The sequence below is a fragment of the Bubalus bubalis genome, chromosome 20, assembly GCF_019923935.1.
Source record: "Bubalus bubalis isolate 160015118507 breed Murrah chromosome 20, NDDB_SH_1, whole genome shotgun sequence".
NCBI lineage: Eukaryota > Metazoa > Chordata > Mammalia > Artiodactyla > Bovidae > Bubalus > Bubalus bubalis.
Window position 1 is genome coordinate 24,903,931 of NC_059176.1, and position 19,632 is coordinate 24,923,562.

The 19,632-nt window shown below is 42.2% G+C and overlaps 1 protein-coding gene and 1 long non-coding RNA gene across 3 annotated transcripts in view; one reads left to right on the plus strand and one right to left on the minus strand.

The window, feature by feature from the left end:
* Nucleotides 1-11,147, minus strand: part of PSMA6 (proteasome 20S subunit alpha 6) — a 23,561-nt gene extending 12,414 nt beyond the window's left edge. The window contains exon 1 of one of the 2 annotated variants that reach the window (XM_044932860.2): nucleotides 10,956-11,147. In XM_044932860.2, coding sequence (XP_044788795.1) covers nucleotides 10,956-11,031 — 76 coding nt within the window. In that variant the 5' untranslated portion in view covers nucleotides 11,032-11,147. The remainder of the gene's footprint in view (nucleotides 1-10,955) is intronic. The other variant, XM_006043847.3, reaches the window with a different exon arrangement.
* LOC102413510 lies at nucleotides 11,141-17,753 on the plus strand. Its single transcript, XR_006546838.1, has 2 exons — nucleotides 11,141-11,277; nucleotides 17,616-17,753. It is a non-coding gene; the product is annotated as an uncharacterized LOC102413510 (long non-coding RNA).
* The last annotated feature ends 1,879 nt before the right edge of the window (nucleotides 17,754-19,632 follow it).

Below are 19,632 nucleotides of genomic sequence, written 5' to 3' on the forward strand. Positions count from 1 at the left end.
AAGAGAAATCTAACCATGTTAACAACTGCATTAAATGTTAATAGATGAAATACTCCAATGAAAAGCATAAACTGTCAGAACAGATAAAAAAGCAAGACTCAAATACATGCTGACAACCGGAGACACACTTTACAAAACAGATGAGAAAAAGTCGATTAGCTTGGGCTGGAGTGGGCACACGGGAAACGGATGGTCCTGTAAAGTGCTAGAAACCTTGTATTTTGGAAATTTTTTAAATTTGAAAATTTAAAACCATACTTCTAAATAATCCATAGGTCAAAGAAGTAATCACAAAGGAAATTTTAAAATATTTTGAATTGAGTAGTAATGGTAAAATATAACAAAACTTGCAGAATGCAGCTCAAAGTGTTCAGAAGGAATTTTACCACTATGGTGGTCGGATCCTAAGGTGGCCTCCCCTCAACAATACCTGCCTCCTGGTGTTCACATCTCTGTGTAATCCCCTCTCCTGAGCAGTTAGTATCTCTAACTCCCTTCTAACTGAATACGCCAAAGGTGATGGGATGGCACCTTCCTGATTACATTATATAAGACTATCTTGCTAGCAGACTCACTCTAGACCTTCTTCCTGCTGGACTGCTAAGTGGCTGCGTGGCAAGAACCACTGGTGGCCTCTGGTGAAGTCAGTCAGTCAGAAAGCGGCTAGGGCCCCCAGTTCTACACTACAAACCTAAGTTTCTACTTTAAGAAGCTAAAAAGGCAAAATAAAACCAAATTAGAAAAAAGAAATAATAAAGATCAGAAATCAATGAAACAGACATAAAAGAGGACATGAGCAAAGTCAAAAATTGTTTGAAAAATACCAATAAAATTATAAACCCTTTGGTATACTGAAAAACAGTCCCCAAATGATATCCATGTACTAATTCCTAGAACCTGCAAACATTACCATGTATAGCTCCTTTCCCCCCAAAAAACTCTCTGCACATGTGATTAAGTTAATCTTGAGATGGGGAGATTATTCTGGTGGTCTCTAAATGCATTCCTATGTATCCTTATTAAGAGAGACAGATGGAAATTTTACACACAGAGAGAAGAAGGTGCTATGAAGGAGAAGCAGAGAGATTTGCAAATGCTGGTCTTGAAGAACAGAGGGATGGAGCAGGAGCCACAAGCCAAGAAATGCTGGTAGCCTCTTGAAGTGGACAAGACGAGGGAAGCATTCTTCCCTAGAGCCTCCAGAGACAGAATGGCCCTGCTTGAGACTCTGATCTTGGTCCAATGATACAGATTTTAGACTTCTGGCTTCCACAACTGTAAGAGAATAAATTTCTGTTGTTTTAAGCAACCAGGTTTGTAGTAATTTGTTATAGCAGCCACAGGAAACTAATACAAACCTCTAGCCATAGTAATCTAGAAAATGAGAGCATACAAATGACCAGTTATCAGTAATAAAATGATTATCACTATAGATATTACAGAGATAAATATTAGGAACAACCTTTTCTATACAGATGTATATCTGGGTCTAATAACTGAGTCACTATCCTTGATCTCACTTAATTTCAGTACATTTTCAATTGCCAGCTGTTACTACCTGATTGTTCAGAACACAATTTTGGCCTAAAAAATACTCCCATCTATGGGTGTTATTGTTTAGTTACTAAGTCGTGTCTGACTCTTTTGCAGCCCCATGGACTGTAGCCTGCCAGACTCCTCTGTTCATGGTATTTCCCAAGCAAGAATACTGGAGTGGGTTGCCACTTCCTTCTCCAGGGGATCGTCCCGACCCAGGGATTGAACCAGCATCTCCTGTACTGGGAGGCAGATTCTTTATCACTGAGCCGTATGGGAAGCCTGTCTATGGATATGGAGGGCTACTAGTTTGCCATTTTTACCATCTCTCCTCTTACAATGTGCTTTTTGCTTCTTCAAGTCCTCTCTGGACTGCGCTATCACTCTTATTTCCACCTAGCCTGTCCTTCCCCTCAAATGTCCTCCATTTCCCATGGATACTTTCTCTGATTGTCCTAGAAGAGATTCTTCAACCCTTTCTCTGAATTCCCATAGCATTTCCTATTTCACTAGTAATTTTAGCATTTTCAACTGTGTTATTTCCCCCTCCACCACCAGACTGGATAGTCAAAGAAAGTAGGAACCAAGGAGCTTTAAAATTACATTTGCAACCAGTAGACACTAAGTCAAAGGTTGGCCATGGATCCAATCCAGCTTACTCAAATTGGTTTAGAATACACAGTTTTCTAGGAAAATTTTAATTAACTAAAAGTTTGATAAAAGCAGGATTATTTTTTTGTAGAAAAAAAATTCTGGTATCATTTGACCCTCATAGAGACTGTCCAGCAGAGCAAAAGCCATTTAGGGCTGACATGTGTTCTGCAGTTTGTCACAGTTCCCATCACTCCTCCTCTGTCTCACCAGCTGGTTTCACTCATGTGCATTACTTACCTGTTCTGCTTAAATAATGCAAAACATAAGAAGCCATCAAGGAAAAGAACTACGGCTCTCACCACATATTAAAATTTGCTCCCACAAAATATAAAAAATATTTTTACATATAAAAAATGTTTCTCAACAGAGAATGTACCTATGAATCAGCAAAGATCCATTAAAGGGGTCCTAGTCCTCTCTCCCTCTCTATATAGACTACTGCTGTCCAACAGAACTTTCTGTGACGAAGGCACTGTTCTATATTTGCAAAATCCAGTATAATAGGCAATAACCACGTGTGACTACTGAGCACCTGAAATATGGCTAGTGCATCTGAGAAACTGAATTTTTAAAGTTCTTAGTTAAGAATATCATCCCTGGACTTGCCTGGTGGTCTAGAAGTTGAGACTCCACACTTCCACAATAGGGGGCTCAGGTTCGATCCCTGGCTAGGAAACTAGGATCCCATGAGATGTGGCCCCCCCCCCCCAAATTACTGCTATTTATCTCCTACTTTTCTGTCTCCTTCACTGCTTCCATCTCTTTAGCTGGCTCCTTAAATACTGGTATCCCCAAGGATTCTATCACTTCTCCCTATCACTGGGTGATTTTCCTATATAATCACTACTAACTGTCATCTTTAGCTCTGAATTTATTATTTGTAAATGCTCATTTCTCCCAACTCTTGGGCTTCCCAGGCGGTGCAGTGGTGAAGAATTTGCCCTGCCAATGCAGGAGACGCGGGTATGATCTCTGGGTCGGGAAGATCCTCTGGAGAAGGACATGGCAACCCACTTCAGTATTCTTGCCTGGGAAATGTCATGGTCAGAGGAGCCTGGTGGGCTGCAGTCCATGGGGTCACAAACAGTCAGACTGAGCATGCACGCAGTTATCTCTGCAAACATGCTTCTTATAGTTATCTCAGATTACTAACCACTCAAGTTTTCAAGCTACAAACCTGGGTACCATTCCTGACTCTTCACTTTCCTCTTATCAGAGAAATGTCCACTCTTGTATGTAGGATTTGCTTTAAAATACTCCAGCAGAGAGGGCTAAGTGTTTGAGATTGACAAATGACAACTGAGATAGACAGATGCAGACAGTCATCAAAGCTGGGTTATGAACACATGTGTCACTGTACTATTCTATCTACTTTTCTTTGCATGGATTACTGGAACAACCCTTCCAAAATGGTCTTCCTGTCATCTGTCCCTTTCTACTCTTAACTCTAATTCTATACCCAACTCTTCTGCTATCTTACTTAATAATCTTGTTCTTAACGATTTTTACTGGCTATGTCCAAAAGTCCAAACTGTAGCATGACATCCAAATCTTTTCAAAATTTTGCTACAATCTTTTTCCAGTTGTCACTGTCTGCTCCAGCCACACCTGACTGACCAATACACAGGTCTCCCTAAGTTTCCTTATCTAATCTTCATGTAGATCGATTTATCTCCCTAAGGAAACATTCCTGGCTCTATCTGTCAGTGTCACTTCCTAAAGTACCCTTCTCTGTGCCAATATTTTGGTACTTACCATGTGGCATTACAGTGTAATTTTCAGTAAGATTTTGTGTAAATGATTCCCCATTATAACACTACCACCAGCATAAAATAAGCTATAAAGACACACACTGTACAGCACAGGGAATATAGCCAATATTTCATAATAACTATAAATGGGGTATAACGTTTAAAAGTTGTGAATTACTATGTTGAACACCTGAAATTTATATAATATTGTACATCAACTATACAATTTAAATTAAAAAAAAAAAACACCACGATAAAATATAGTAATTTCCGTAAAAATTTCTATAAAAAATTCTACAGTAATTTCTATATTATAGTAATTTCTATAATTTCTAGATTCAAGTAAAGAATCTAGACAGTAATTAAAAAGAAACACTGGTAGGGTAAAAGTAATATCACAGTTTACAGCAGAGGAGAGCATGAAGGCCAATTAAAAAACAGAAGTATTAAAAGCAGTATTAAAAGCAGTATTTAAAAGGCATATTTAGTTTTGAGTCAGAATTCAGATGTCAGAAACAGTAATTAAACACTTTATTTCCATCACTAAAAATTTTGCTTTTTGGATAAATTTCAGAAACTTACAAAACTAGTAAACACTGTTATGTTAACCTCCATAATCTGTTTTTGAATGTCCAAGATTATGCAAGAAAAGAACTGATAGCCCATTTCTTATTTTTTAAATACAAAAAATTATAATGGATTGTAGTTCATCTCAAGTCCTCAATTTCTTAATCTTTAATTTAAATACATAATAAGTTACCAGTATGTGTGTGTGTGTATATATATATATTAGGTTATATACATATATGTATCTCTATCTTAGGTTGAACCACATGAGAAAGCCAGTATTACAGGTAAAAAGCAGTCAAACACCAGCAGGTTCAGAGGGCTCAATCTAACAACAAACCGTTACGTTAGAATGAAAACTGCATCCTTGATTATAAATAAAATAGTTAATAAACAGTTGTCTGTATATAGAGACCTCTTTCCATAGTAATCTCTCTCATACACTTTGCTTCCTTCCCTGCAATTTTTCCCAACACTTTCCAACTTTTCCAGGACTGATTTGTATAACACTAGGAAAAAACAAGGGCTAAATATAAAAGGTACTGGGACAACATGTTCAGGACAAGCACACAATGCCCGACAGTGGCTCACAACAGGAGCTGCTCGTGTGATGCTAGCAACAGCAGAGATGCACATCCCATTTATGGGTACTCACTGCGAAGCACCTACAGGTGATTCTCAAATTCTGATAATTAAAGGAATGTAAGTCAAGATTTCTTCACCCATAATTTTGTCTAAAACGCTGTACTCAGATGGAAACTAAATTTTTGGTGGCGATCATGATGTAGTATGTTGTATACACAAACTTATATAATGTTATAAGCCAATGTTACCTCAATAAATAACAAATCTAAACTTAAATTTAAAAAAAGAACACAGCCTCCTTGTGATTTTCAGCCTGTGTGACCCTAAGCCTACCAGACTTCTAACTTACAAAACTGGGAGAAAATAAATAGATGTTGCTTTTGAACTGTGGTGTTGGAGAAGACTCTTGAGAGTCCCTTGGACTGCAAGGAGATCCAACCAGTCCATTCTGAAGGAGATCAGCCCTGGGATTTCTTTGGAAGGAATGATGCTAAAGCTGAAACTCCAGTACTTTGGCCACCTCATGCGAAGAGTTGACTCATTGGAAAAGACTCTGATGCTGGGAGGGATTGGGGGCAGGAGGAGAAGGGGACGACAGAGGATGAGATGGCTGGATGGCATCACTGACTTGATGGACATGAGTCTGGGTGAACTCTGGGAGTTGGTGATGGACAGGGAGGCCTGGCGTGCTGCGATTCATGGGGTCGCAAAGAGTCGGATACGACTGAGCAACTGAACTGAACTGAAAAACAAACAAAAACCTGTGCGAAATTCTGGAAAATACTTTTCCCCACATAAACACTGGCTGGAAAAATATGGCTCCTACATTCTTTGAAGTTTGGTTATCAAAAAAATAAGAGGTGTTCTACTGGGACAAGGCAGGTATTCTGCATGATATCTCAACATCCAATTTGAATGCTGTACAACTAGAATCTTATCGTTAAGATTTTTTTTTGAAACTGCCATTCTGTCTTTCCCTAACCTTTAAACTTAAGCAGGAAGTGCTTCTCATTTCACAGTGCCTCTTAATATTACATTCCTCAAAACGGTGATTTTTCAAGCAGGTGGGGTCATTAAAAATATTGGTGGTGTGTGTGTGGGGAGGAGCATGTGTGTGGCGGGGGGGCAGATATGAGGTTGAAAACATAGCAGAGTTTGATCCCATGACTTTTTTGTATACTTTTAGTATGTGGAAAATTCTGAAAGAGATGGGAATACGAGACCACCTGACCTGCCTCTTGAGAAACCTGTATGCAGGTCAGGAAGCAGGTCAGGTTAGAACTGGCCATAGAACAACAGACTGGTTCCAAATAGGAAAAGGAGTACGTCAAGGCTATATATTGTCACCCTGCTTATTTAACTTATAGGCAGAGTACATCATGAGAAACGCTGGGCTGGATGAAGCACAAGCTGGAATCAAGATTGCCAGGAGAAATATCAATAACCTCAGATATGCAGATGACACCACCCTTATGGCAGAAAGTGAAGAACTAAAGTGTCTCTTGATGAAAGTGAAAGAGAGTGAAAAAGTTGGCTTAAAGCTCAACATTCAGAAAACTAAGATCATGGCATCCAGTCCCATCATTTCATGGTAAATAGATGGGGAAACAGTGGAAACAGTGTCAGACTTTATTTTCTGGGGCTCCAAAATCACTGCAGATGGTGATTGCAGCTATGAAATTAAAAGAGGCTTACTCCTTCAAAGGAAAGTTATGACCAACTTAGACAGCATATAAAACAGCAGGGACATTACTTTGTCAACAAAGGTCTGTCTAGTCAAGGCTACGGTTTTTCCAGTAGTCATGTATGGATGTGAGAGTTGGACTATAAAGAAAGCTTAGTGCCGAAGAATTGATGCTTTTGAACTGTGGTGTTGGAGAAGACTCCTGAGAGTCCCTTGGACTGCAAGGAGATCCAACCAGTCCATCCTAAAGGAGGTCAGTCCTGGGTGTTCATTGGTAGGACTGAAGCTGAAATTCCAATACTTTGGCCACCTGATGCAAAGAGCTGAAGACTCTTGCGAGTCCCTTGGACTGCAAGGAGATCCAACCAGTCCATCCTAAAGGAGATCAGTCCTGGGTGTTCATTGGTAGGACTGAAGCTGAAACTCCAGTACTTTGGCCACCTGATACAAAGAGCTGACTCAATGGAAAAGACCCTTAAGTTGGGAAAGATTGAGGGCAGGAGGAGAAGGGGACGACGGAGGATGAGATGATTGGATGGCATCCCCGACTTAATGGATATGGGTTTGGGTGGACTCCGGGAGTTGATGATGGACAGGGAGCCCTGGCGTGCTGTGGTTCATGGGGTTGCAAAGAGTCGGACACAACTGAGCGACTGAACTGAACTGAATATGTATGTATTACGAATATATATATACACATATATATGTATGTATGTATACATGTACACATTCAATTTCAAATCTGATCCAAGGAGGGTATGACAAGTCTGGGTTGAGAAACACTACTTTAAAACAAGAATTCTTATGGTTATTGTTATTTTTTGGCTGCACTGAGTCTGGGTTATGGCACGTGGGGTCTTCTATCTTCGTTGTGGCACACAGGTTCTTTTAGTTGAGGCGTGCAGACTCTTAGTTGAGGTATGTGGGATGTAGTTCCTTGACCAGGGATTGAACCCAGGCCCCTAGCACTGGGAACATGGGAGTCTAAGCTACTGAATCACCAGGGAAGTCCCCAAAACAAGAATTTCTTTTTTTTTTTTAAACAGCAAAAGAGGCAAACAGTAAGTAAGTAAGTGGATTTACTTGTGAAACTCCTGAGGTGAAAAAACTTCCATTTTTATCAGCCATGTTTCTGTGAGGGATTTTAACAGCATTCCTCACAGAAACATTTACTGACTGCTTATTAATACTATGTGACAGACACTAAGTACTTTACATCTATAGGTAAATGGGATTATATTTTACATACGTAGTATATGTAAAATTCTATACTTCCTCTAGTTGGTGTGGAGTTAGGACTCCCCAGGAATCCTGGCTTCAAAACACATTATCACTTTCTAGATTAGAAAACCATCCTCTCCAGTCTGTCTCTACCAGTCCGCTTCTTTTCCGTTTCTTATCAGCATGCTCCCTTCTCAGGAACAACCAGGCAGCGCTCACTTCACCTGGGAGGCAAATTCAAGTGACTGCTCCCATCTCTCTTGCCAGACACCCAGGAAAAAGGCAGAAGACAGGGGCTCTAGAGTAGCCAGGCTTATGGACCTATTTCCCCACTGATAACATATGAAATTCCTGAAGCTGGATTTCAAACCCAAATACTCTTTATATAGCTCTACAGTTTACACACACACACCCTCTTGAACACATTAAAAGAAAATTTTCAACAATTATTAAAGTGTACAGGTAAAAATAAAAAATTTCCCTACTCCTTGAGAACAAACACCATCAACAGTTTGTTTATAATTAATATTAGAACTTTAAATTTATATCTGTATTTTTTAAATGTATCAACTTTAGACCACATTTATCTTTTGAATCTCAACTATAGAAGATGAGGAACATCTTTAATCCCTTCCACTAACCTTTCCATTCCCTTGTCATCTCCTATTTTTCTTCTACTATTTTTCCATTGTCACCATTAACAATTTGCACTCTGTCTTACATGTTTTGTCTTTGGCAGATTCTAAAGTTTAGAAACTAACAAATAATATTCACAACACTGTGACAATGTATGTATATTTCATTAGAGAATCAAGCATGGATGGACCCTAAAAGAAACAGTCCATGTCTACACAGCTACTATCTGACAGACCACACACACACATACACACACACACACAAAAGGCCAAAGAATCAAACAAAAAAATAACATTTACTGAGAACTTAATATTGTGCTAAGCACTATACATATATTACTTTATTTAATCCTCAAAACCACCACAAAAGAGAGGAATTATTAGGCCAACTATGAAAACAGAAACTAAGGCTAAAGTTGTATCACTTGCCCAGGTGAGGACTATCTATGAAGCAGAGCAGGAATTTGAATCCAGTTATGGCTCCAGGGCCTGAACTCTTCACCACCGTACTGCTTAATCATACTATTCTTTCACTTTCCCTTTCCTGAGGCTGCTGCTGCTAAGTCACTTCAGTCATGTCCGACTCTGTGCGACCCCATAAACAGCAGCCCACCAGGCTCCCCCGTCCCTGGGATTCTCCAGGCAAGAACACTGGAGTGGGTTGCCATTTCCTTCTCCAAAGCATGAAAGTGAAAAGTCAAAGTGAAGTCGCTCAGTCGTGTCCGACTCTTCGCACCCCATGGACTGCAGCCTACCAGGCTCCTCCGTCCATGGGATTTTCCAGGCAAGAGTACTGGAGTGGGGTGCCATCGCCTTTTCCATTCCCTTTCCTAGCAATGCCTACTCAGTGCCCTGAGTAGCAGAGGGAGTTAGCCACAAAGACAAAGCTTAGGGAGTTAACTAATAACAGAGCTTAAGGTTATTCTGTCTAGATAGTTAACCTGTTCTGAATTGCATGCTCTATTCCAAGTCTTTTTAAACTATTAAAATTACACTATATTCAGCCTTTCAACTCACCAAATCTGGGAAGCATTAAAGCCTATTGCTGGACTTTATAGTATACAAAAGTCTAGTTTAAGTGACTTTCCCTGTTTGCATATAAAAACTATGAAATAGAACATTCAAAGCACAGCCAATACAGAAGTCTTTAAAACTCAGGGATGAAACTTTTAAAATGAAACTTCCTTGAAGATACAGTTATCTTCTCAGATCATATTTTTCAACGGGATGAGTTAAAAGGGTTAGTGAATTACCCTATATGATGTTGTTTCTTGCTACATTATATCCAGTATATAGCCATAAAGTAGTCTAGTTTCATTCCAAGTTATCTTTATTCCTAACATTTACACTGTGAAGAGAACCTCATTTAAAGGCCAACTCCCTCCTTATGATTTCCAAGCACAGATGATCACTGACCTCACCAAGGCACTGGGGTGCTAAATTCACTCAAAAAGAAAACCATCACCGGCCAGTTGTAAACCAGGTTCTCCTAATACTGACTTCTCCAATCACAGCCTAAACCCTGACACCTTTTTGATCTACCAAAATGTACTGCTATACTGAATAACGGTAACTACTTTAGGGTTTATCTCCAGTGAAGCTGTTCTTCAGGAAACAGCTAGTTCACTATACCTCACCTACAATTCAGAACCAACTTTTAAATTACAGTAGCACCCAATCAGACGTGGGTTAAGACAGGATGTTAGTTTCAAGAGCCGCTCTAGAGCTGACGGCCACTCATCCCGTCTACCAGTTTTCCACAGATGTCCTGAACTCCAGTAATTTGTTATTTGGCGCTTTTTATCCATTTGTTTACGTATGTCACTCCCTTTAAGCCGTGAGCTTCAGTATAAGTGAGCGTGTGACATCTTTGCGTCCCCTAGGACCAGCACAACGTCTGACACACAGAGGTTCTGAAAGTCTACGTGTAATTAACCACAGGACCAGGAAGTCTATACTGCAAAGGAAAACGAAGAGAAAACGTTTTCACTAGAAGGTTAAGGAATCAATTACCCTTTAGATGACTACAGACGTTGGGCCCATTCAGGCTAAACAGCCCTACCTTCCTGTAACTCTTTATAGTGACCAGGCAATTCGGCCGCTTGCCCCGGACAGCCCGAGACCTTCTGCCTTCAGGCTCCCATCCAAGCCTGCGGATAGCGCTGGGAACATCAAGGGACCTCCATATGGACTCGGCCCTCTTCTAGTCCCAGCTTCGGCCACGCTTCAGCCCAGGACTAAACTCCGGCGGCGTCTTCCTGCTGCAGGCCGTACCATGACAGAGCAATTCGAGTGGACCAAAGGCAAACGCGATTCACTCACCTACTTGGTAGAGCCGTCCCTCGGGAGAAAAAATGGTAATGTGCCGGTCAAAACCAGCGCTGGAACCTCGGGACATGGTGCACCACTAATTCCAAGCACAATCTCGGGCCCCGTAGCTCCCGCACCAGCCGTACAAGCCCCTCCGGAAGTTGCTACGACTGTTTCCGGGGCATCGGCTGGCTTCTTCCGCTCTTGCGCACCGAAGTTAAGACCCCAGCGCGGGGAGAGCTCCAAGGCCCCGCCTCTGGTGGGGGTGGGGAAGAGCGGGTTCTTCGACTTGAGCTTGCGCCAGCCCCACGTGTGGGCGGCTTAAAGATTGCAGGTGAGGTTCGGCTTGTGGCGGTTTAGAGCTTTCTTCTGGAGAATGAATTGACTGTAGCAAGAGCAGAAAAGCTTTCTGGGGTCTCGAGTAGTGATTTGCCTCTCTGAGTAATCGCGTATTGAAGTCGCTCGTTAGTTTGGTACCTGTATATCTAGCCTGGATCCGGCTTGCTGGCGTTCTTAATATTTACCCACTGGCTTTCTTCCTTCCTTCCTTCTTTCTTTCAACTGGAGTACAGTTGCTTTACATTTTTGTGTCAGTTTCGCTGTACTGCAAAGTCAATTAACCATACGTATACATATATCCCCTCCTTCTTGGATTTCCTTCCCATTTAGTTCACCACAGAGCACCAGGTAGACCTTGCCTGTGCCGTACAGTAGGTTCTCATTAGTTATCTACTTTATACACAGTGAAAAAAGTGCGAGAGAAGTCGCTCAGTCGTGTCCGACTCTTTGCGACCCCATGGACTGTAGCCTACCAGGCTCCTCAGTCCATGGAAGTTTCCAGGCAAGAATACTGGAGTGGGTTGCCATTTCCTTCTCCAGGAGATCTTCCCAACCCAGGGATTGAACCCAGGTCTCCCGCATTGCAGGCAGACGCTTTACCGTCTGAGCCACCAGGGAAGCAATATACACAGTAGCAGTGTATATATCTCAATTCATCCCACTCCCCTCCCTCACCCTTTGGTATCCATACCTTAGTTCTCTAGATCTGTGTCTCAGTTTCTGATTAACAAGATCATCTTTACCATTTTCCTATTACCACATATATGCGTTAATATACAATATTCGTTTTCCTCTTTTCTGACTTCATTCTGACAGTCTCTGGGTTCATCCACGTTTCTGCAAATGACAACTTTCTATCCAACCACTTTCTTTCCTGCTATGAGAGGGAAAAATAAATGGATCGCAGCTGCTCTGGCAGTGAAAGTGAAGTCACTCAGTCATGTCCGATTCTTTGCAGCCCCATAGACTGTAGCCTACCAGGCTTCTCCATGCATGGGATTTTCCAGGCAAGAGTACTGGAGTGGGTTGCCATTTCCTTCTCCAGGGGCATCTTCCTGACCCAGGGTTCAAACCCAGGTCTCCTGCATTGCAGGCAGATGTTTACCCACTGAGCCACCAGGGAAGCCCTGGCAGTAGCCAGTTAATTTTAGGTACAGAAGGGAGAGGGTGTTGCTAGCCACTCCAGAGCAGAATTTTATTCTGGCCAGGTAAGATCTTCCTTTGGCCAGGTGCTCTGGTCAGTTTTGTCTTAAAAGTGGAACTGAAGTTGAAATATAGGTGTAATGGGGCTTCCCTGATGGCTCAGACGGTAAAGAACCTGCCTGCAATGCAGGAGACCTAGGTCTCTGGGTCTGGAAGATCCCCTGGAGAAGGGAATGGCTACCCACTCCAGTATTCTTGCCTGAAGAATTCTATGGACAGAGGAGCCTGGTGGGCTACAGTCCACAGAATTACAAAGAATCAGACACAACTGAGCAGTTAACAATAGGCAATATAGGTGTAATAAAGGAATCAGTAGCCTTGATTGATAATGAACAAGAACGGAAGGGACAAGGCTCAAAGCAGGCTTGTGGTAGATGAAGTAATGAGAATAATTTCCAAACAAGCAAGGTAGCTCTGGGAGAACAGCAAGTGACTTTTGAAACTGTAAAATGTGCCTGTTTTGACCTACCCCAAGACACACACTTCTATTTAGTGACTGTAAAATGCAAACCAGATGTTAAACTAGTGTAGCTGGCCCAATAGCTTGTGTACTAGGAAAGCCAGCTGTAACAAGAGTCTGGCACTTCAATACCAGTTGCAAGTAATATTGAAGAAGGAATTCTTACCTCTTTAATGTATTTCCTCTTAAACTCACTTTCCATTTAAAAGAAAAAAATTTTAAGAGCCTCCTAAGGAGTTTCTTAAGGACGTTCTAATTTCTCAAGAGTATTTTTTAAGAAATAAACTTCTATTTCATTACTGAAAAAGAAAATCCAAAACTGAAACTCAATTAAGAAAATACTAAGTGCAGACATCATTTCTGGCACAGCGTACTTTCTGGCTCCCTCTGATTCCCAAGTGTCCTGATGAAAGGTGTTCCTAGGTTTAGGTCCCTATCCTCAGGACCAACTCCTTCTGACACTGAGTACTTTTTTTTCTTAGACTCTGAGCAAGCCCCTTAGACTATAACTCCAAAAGTTCACCTGAATAGTCATAGATAAAACGACCTCTCTGTAAGGTTGCTTGGAGGGTGAACTCACTCAACAACCCCCTCTATGATGATATTTCCTCAAAACTAGGTCTCTGGCTGTATCAGTCTCTAGTGCTGAGTCTTCTCTAATGGCCTATGGGGTATTTTTCACGTTGAGACACATAGCACCTCCAAACCTAACATGTTTAAAACAGAACACACCTCATTCCATCGCTTTTCTCCCAAGCCAGTTAGTTCCCTTCCCTCACAATACATTTTCCAAGTCCTCAGAGTCAAAACCTTGCAATAGTTGTCAGTTCTCCTAAACCTCCCCAGGTAATTCTGATCCTTCTTATTCTGCTCTCCTCTTTTCCATCATATAATTCATAATTTTGCTCACTGTTTATTGTCTCTCCTCACCCAACCCAAGGGCCAAGAGGGCAGCAATCTTTGTTTTGTTCACTTGTACAGCTCAGGCAGCTTGAACAATACCTAGCATATATTAAAGTGCTCAATAAGTATTAGTTGAATGAATGAATTCCCTTATAGCACAGGGGCTAGGAGTGCATCCCTTTCTATTTCAACTTGAATTTAAATCCCATTTGTGACAGTTACCAGATATCTGACCTTACACAACCTCCTCAAGGCTGGATTCTCTTTATAGGGGCTGTTTAGGAGATTAGATGAGAGAAGGCAAGAAACTGAGGTACCAGACAAGATACCTAGCACATAATAAGCACTCATTAAATGATGACTGTGATTGCGGCCTTCCAGTAACCAAATCCTGTTGATTCTCCCTATGGGGTAACTCCTTCTGCTTCTCACTCCCACTGCCACTGCCTGGATTAAGACCAGTTGGCATGGTCTGGCACAGTAGAGTCTCTTCCTGTTGATCACACTCTTGAAATCATTTTCCTGAGCAACATCTCATTGAGTTGCTTCTCTGCCCAGACTTCTTTGAGGTACTCGATAAAATTTAGTCTTGAACTTAGCTGACCTGTGCCTTTCTTTTCAGCCTTGTCTTGCAATTCATCCTCCTATTTCCACTGCAGGGCTACATTCCATGGCACAGCTCTGAGATACACTTCCTGATCCCTCCTCAAGCTCTCCAGTTCCCTCACACCCCTATTCCTCCTGTAAGGACACTCATTCCCATCTCCTCAGCTAAGAAGCTCAGATTCACCAATCTGCCTCTTTCCCCCTATATGCCCAGTGCATATAATTTGAATTTTTATTACTCTGAACCAAATAAAATGGCCATTTTTATAGGTCAAAAGCATCACATATTGGTAATCATGTGGTTTAACTTAAAAGAGCTGTAATAGGCTTCACTAAAGATTGCCAAAGCAGGACTTCCCTGGTAGTCCAGTGGTTAAGAATCTGCCTGCCAATGAGGGGATATGAGCTCAATCCCTGGTCTGGGAAGATTCCACATGCTGTGGAGCAAGTAAGCCTATGCATCAGAGCTACTGAGCCAGCAGGCTAGAGCCTGTGCTCCACAACAAGAGAAGCCACCACAATGAGAAGCCCTCACATTGCAACTAGAGTAAGCCCGTGCACAGCAGCAAAGACCCAGTGTAGCACAGAAAGAAAGATGAGCAGAGCCTGAATACCTTTTATCTTTGTATTCTCTACGACCCTTGCTATGGGGCTTGGCTCATAAAAGTTCAGTAAATGAACTGAGAAGCTGAACTGAAAACTATAGAAAGACAAGGGAACAACTGAGAAATGTTTTCATAATTGCCTTTCCTTCCCACATAGCCATGACTCTCAGTGAAGCACCCTGGGTGTACCCTGCCATGCAATGATGGAATATCTAAAATCACACACACACTGGCTATGAGAATTATTTCATAGGTTCATATAAATTCTGATCCTCTGTTGAGGTTGCATTTAAGCTGGGCCCTAAAAGAGGCCTAGGATTTTGGATGGCATATACTTATTAATGGTGAGGGACAGAGAGGCCTGGTGTGCTGCAGACCATGGGGGTCACAGAGTCAGACAAGACTTGGTGACTGAACAACAACAACACAATTACCCTAAAGGATACTTCCTGCAAGGAGTCAACTTCATTTTCAATACAGTGCAAACTGAAAGCTAGAATTAGAACATCAGGCTCCTTGAGGGCAGTGGCCATATCTGCTCCTGAGTGTATCATCAGTGCTTGGCATGAAGTAAGCACTCTGATCATTCACTGAATATGCATTTTCACCACTTGGGTTTTGTCCTATGTTGAACTGTTTTTATTCGAAGAGATTTGTGAATAAATGAGAAATCCAAACTCAAAAACCTAAAAGGCCAGAGATTTTATATTAGAATTTGAGGTTTTTTTCACAGGCAAATAGATTTCCTCTGGGAAACCTTTCAGAAAGATGAACCCCTTGCTGATTCCATTGCTAAGGGAAATCCCCAGGAAACAGAGACTTCAAGAATATGTGCCTTGGGTGTCAAGCAGCAGCTTAACTACTCACCCAGGTGGACTTCCCCCTGGGCTGGAGAGCTTTCATGAAAGTCTGGGTACGAATACTCCTGCAGCTTTAACACAAGCCTATGGGGGCAGACTTGCTGTGTCTGTGTGGAAAATTTGATCTTCCTCTCTGTGGGGCCACTAAGTTAGACATTCTGAAATGACTTTCTGGTTTTTTGAAAAATTTTAGAGATGACTTGACATCTCGTGAGTCTTGGAAAATCTCCTGGGGGCCTCCATTTGGCAAGGCCCACATTCTCCCCTGGGGGTGGAGGTAGGTGGAAGGTAGGGGTTACCCACAAGGCAAAGGTAAAGTAGCAGCGTAGATTCCCAGTGACTGCAGACACGCTGAATCACATGGCGTTTAAAGGCAATATAAGAATTTAGCCCTTGGCTTAGGATGCTCTGCTGGTGGTTTCAGTGAGCCAGGGAATATACAAATGAAGCGTATCTGTGTTTCCATGTGATATGAGCAGGTGTTGAAACACTGGTAGGTAGAGTATCTTAGGCGAGTTAGGATGCCCCAGAAGTCCACTGTGGCCACGAAAGAGCTGGAGACGTAGCGGCTCTGGCTGATCACCTGAAGCAAGGTAGCTCCCTGGTCAGACCATCACCAATCAGGTGCCTCAGTAGAGGACTGAGGGCAAGAACCTGGTTCTATTTTTATCTTTCTCATACCAATCGAAGTCCTTAAGTTCTTTCTGTACCCTAGCAACTATGGTAGGGTACCTAAGAGCTGTCATTCTGGCTGAGTCCTGGGGAAAGAGAAAACGGTGATTTCTCTACTCCAGTTCTACTATACAATTTATGGGCAAAGGAGAGGGACAAATGGAGCCTCAAATGTGATGTGGGATGTGCTACTGTGACTTACATGAGGCACATGGTTATGTTTCTGCTCAAAATCTCTTCAAACCACATTCCAATAAAGTAATATTCCCCAGTGCTCTTGGCCGTAACACCCAGCGTGTGGTTCTCTCACTCTCCAGTACCAGCGGTGGGTACAATATGGTGTATGTCGACACAGCAGTCACAAATTATCGTTGCCCTGCTACTCCGCCCTTTCCTTACCAGTCTATGTAATTCTGTGCCTGGAATTCGATCAGTCATCTCCAAAAATGGTAACACTGTCCTTTGATTTGAAAGGGAATAAACTTGTACTGGCTCAACCCAAAGGACATTTTACCTAACTATATCTATCCAGGAACTCCTTCTAGAGAGCCAAAACCTTTAGCTTTCAGGTCACCCTTGATTTTTAGCTGTAACAACTTTAGAATTACCCTCTTATAACTTTTGATGCTTCTCTTCTTTTTCCAAACTCCCCCTTTAAAGGAAGACCCAATGCTTGACGGATGGCTGAGCTCATTTCTGAAAGCCAAGGACTTAGAGAAACACTAAGAATTCTCATTGGTCTCCCCAGAGTACTGGAAGCAGCAATGGAAGACCCCAGCTGGTCTGGGCTTAACCGTTGGTGGTTTTTTAACATACAACTTCCCCTTAGGCATGATAACACAGGAAGCCCTTCAGAGCTTGAGAACACAGCAAATGTTCCAGTGAAAAATAAGATTGGGGAAGGGAGGGGCCCGGGTCCTGAACAGGGGTCGGGCTTTGCTCCAAGTGTCAAGCACTGGATTTGGATCTGACGCTGGCCAGAGATCACCTGGTGACCACCACCTCGATTTCTTCTCTCAAACAGGTGAGCATGCTGTACCTACCCTTAAAGGCATGGAGGAAAAAAATATTAAGCACTACAAAGAAAATAAGTCACCTACTGAAGACTTGCTTCTGCCTTTGTGAAAGGGGGGGACACTGGTGAATAAAGCCTGGATCAGTGGTTGTTTTGCTCTTTCTCTAGCAAGAAGGAAGCCAAGTACTGCACCAGGCTACACTGTATGCTGCTACTGTTCAGAAGTGAAACTCAGTCTGTTTTCTTAACTTTGAAAGCAGCTAGTTCTTACCCACCCTGTCCTGCACACATGTAGCCTCAGCCATGAATGTGGACAGGGGATGGGAATTGTAAGCATCAGTCAGTTCAATGAGATTTTCACACCCATGGCGCATCCCTATATCTTGGGGTCTTTGTGAATGTTATTTGACTTCCTTCACTCTACTAACTCCAGTTTCACCTCACACCCATTCCAGCCCCCTGATCAAGTGGGGAAAGGGGGGGTGCAGAAGTTGGTCAGGCACTGAGAGGATGAGTCAAGAACAGAGAGGAAATAAGACTCAACAGCCTTCCCTTCAGCCTGGAGATACTTCCTCTTCCTTGAGGTTTCCTAATTGGCTTCCTCTCATTCCTATTTTCTCACCGCAAAATTAAGTCATCACTGGTGCTCAGAATAAGCTCAAGTTCTCTTGAGATAACTGGGGGAGAGAGAGCAAATGAATGAGGTGTCTAATCATTATAACCAATATTTTCAGTCACTAATTTAGGAACTAGTTCTTGAGAACCCAGGTACCGATGGGAAAGCAGCAGAGTGCTCCAGTTTTATTTTCTGCTTGCTTTGAAAGTACCTGATAAACCACGGCTGAGATCCGCAAACTTCTCCTAGTGTGCAATTCATCCATCGTGGTGAGAAAAAGGCAAGTTTCAACAATCAACCATAGACAACAGATTAAACACTTTTCCAGACTAGAGACTCTGAAATGATATCTTACAGGTACAGAGCAAATTTTATTCCAGTTTTCATAGTCTATGTAGATGCCTAATAAATATTTAATTCTTTTAAGACATGGAGGGGGTTAAATAGTATGATCAAAGAGGGTGGCATTGAGAGGTTATCATTATTTCTTGAAGATCAGTCAAAGTACCAGACACCAAAGACTATGCTCCTGAGCTAGCCAGCACACACACACAAAATACCAAGGAGCAAGAGGGGGAATTCACTCAAAGGAAAGTGGGAATCAGAGGTAAAAATCAGGAAGACATTTTCAAACAACTTCTCCAAAATAATTCAACCAGCATTTATTGAGCCTCTTCTATGGGCAAGCAGCTGGACTGGTTGCTCTGGAGACACACAGATGAGACAGATGGGGCCCCGCTGGAATTCAGTGGGCAAGAAAGATGAAACACAAATGAGAGCAATGCTAAGTACGGGGCAGCTCATGATACATAAGGTAGTGTCCAACAGAGCACGGCAGATGGGAAATGACCATGGCCACAGGGAATGCAAGCTGCCTGCTGAAAGAAATATGTCTGAACTCAGCCTGGGGGGACAAGAACTCTGACAGATTTGTTAGCTGTTAGAGGCAGTTTGAGTGGCACCATGATGCAACGTGGACTGGGAGTGGCCAAGAACAGGGAGACAGAGGAAGAAAAAAAGTCTGTGTTTAGGTCATGGCAATGGCTTAGCCTGACTGGGACACAAAAATGTTCTGGAGTACAAATGCAGGGAGGACGCCTTGAATGCCAAGTAAAGGAACTGCCGTGGCTGGAAGGTAATGGGGAGACATTTAATGTTTCTGAATAAGGAAAATGGCATGATGAGCATTACACTCCCAGAAGATAAACTTGGTATATTTATGAACTGTAGATGGGGATATCAATCAGGAGGCTACTGCTATTAGTCCAAGTGAAAGTTTGAGAAGGTGTGAACTGGGGTGGTAGTTGGGGGAATGGAAAGGAAATAAGATGCCAGAGATTTTAAAATAGTTCTCTGCTCATTATTAAACATGATAAACTATCCATAGCACTATTTCTAATAGGCAAAGCC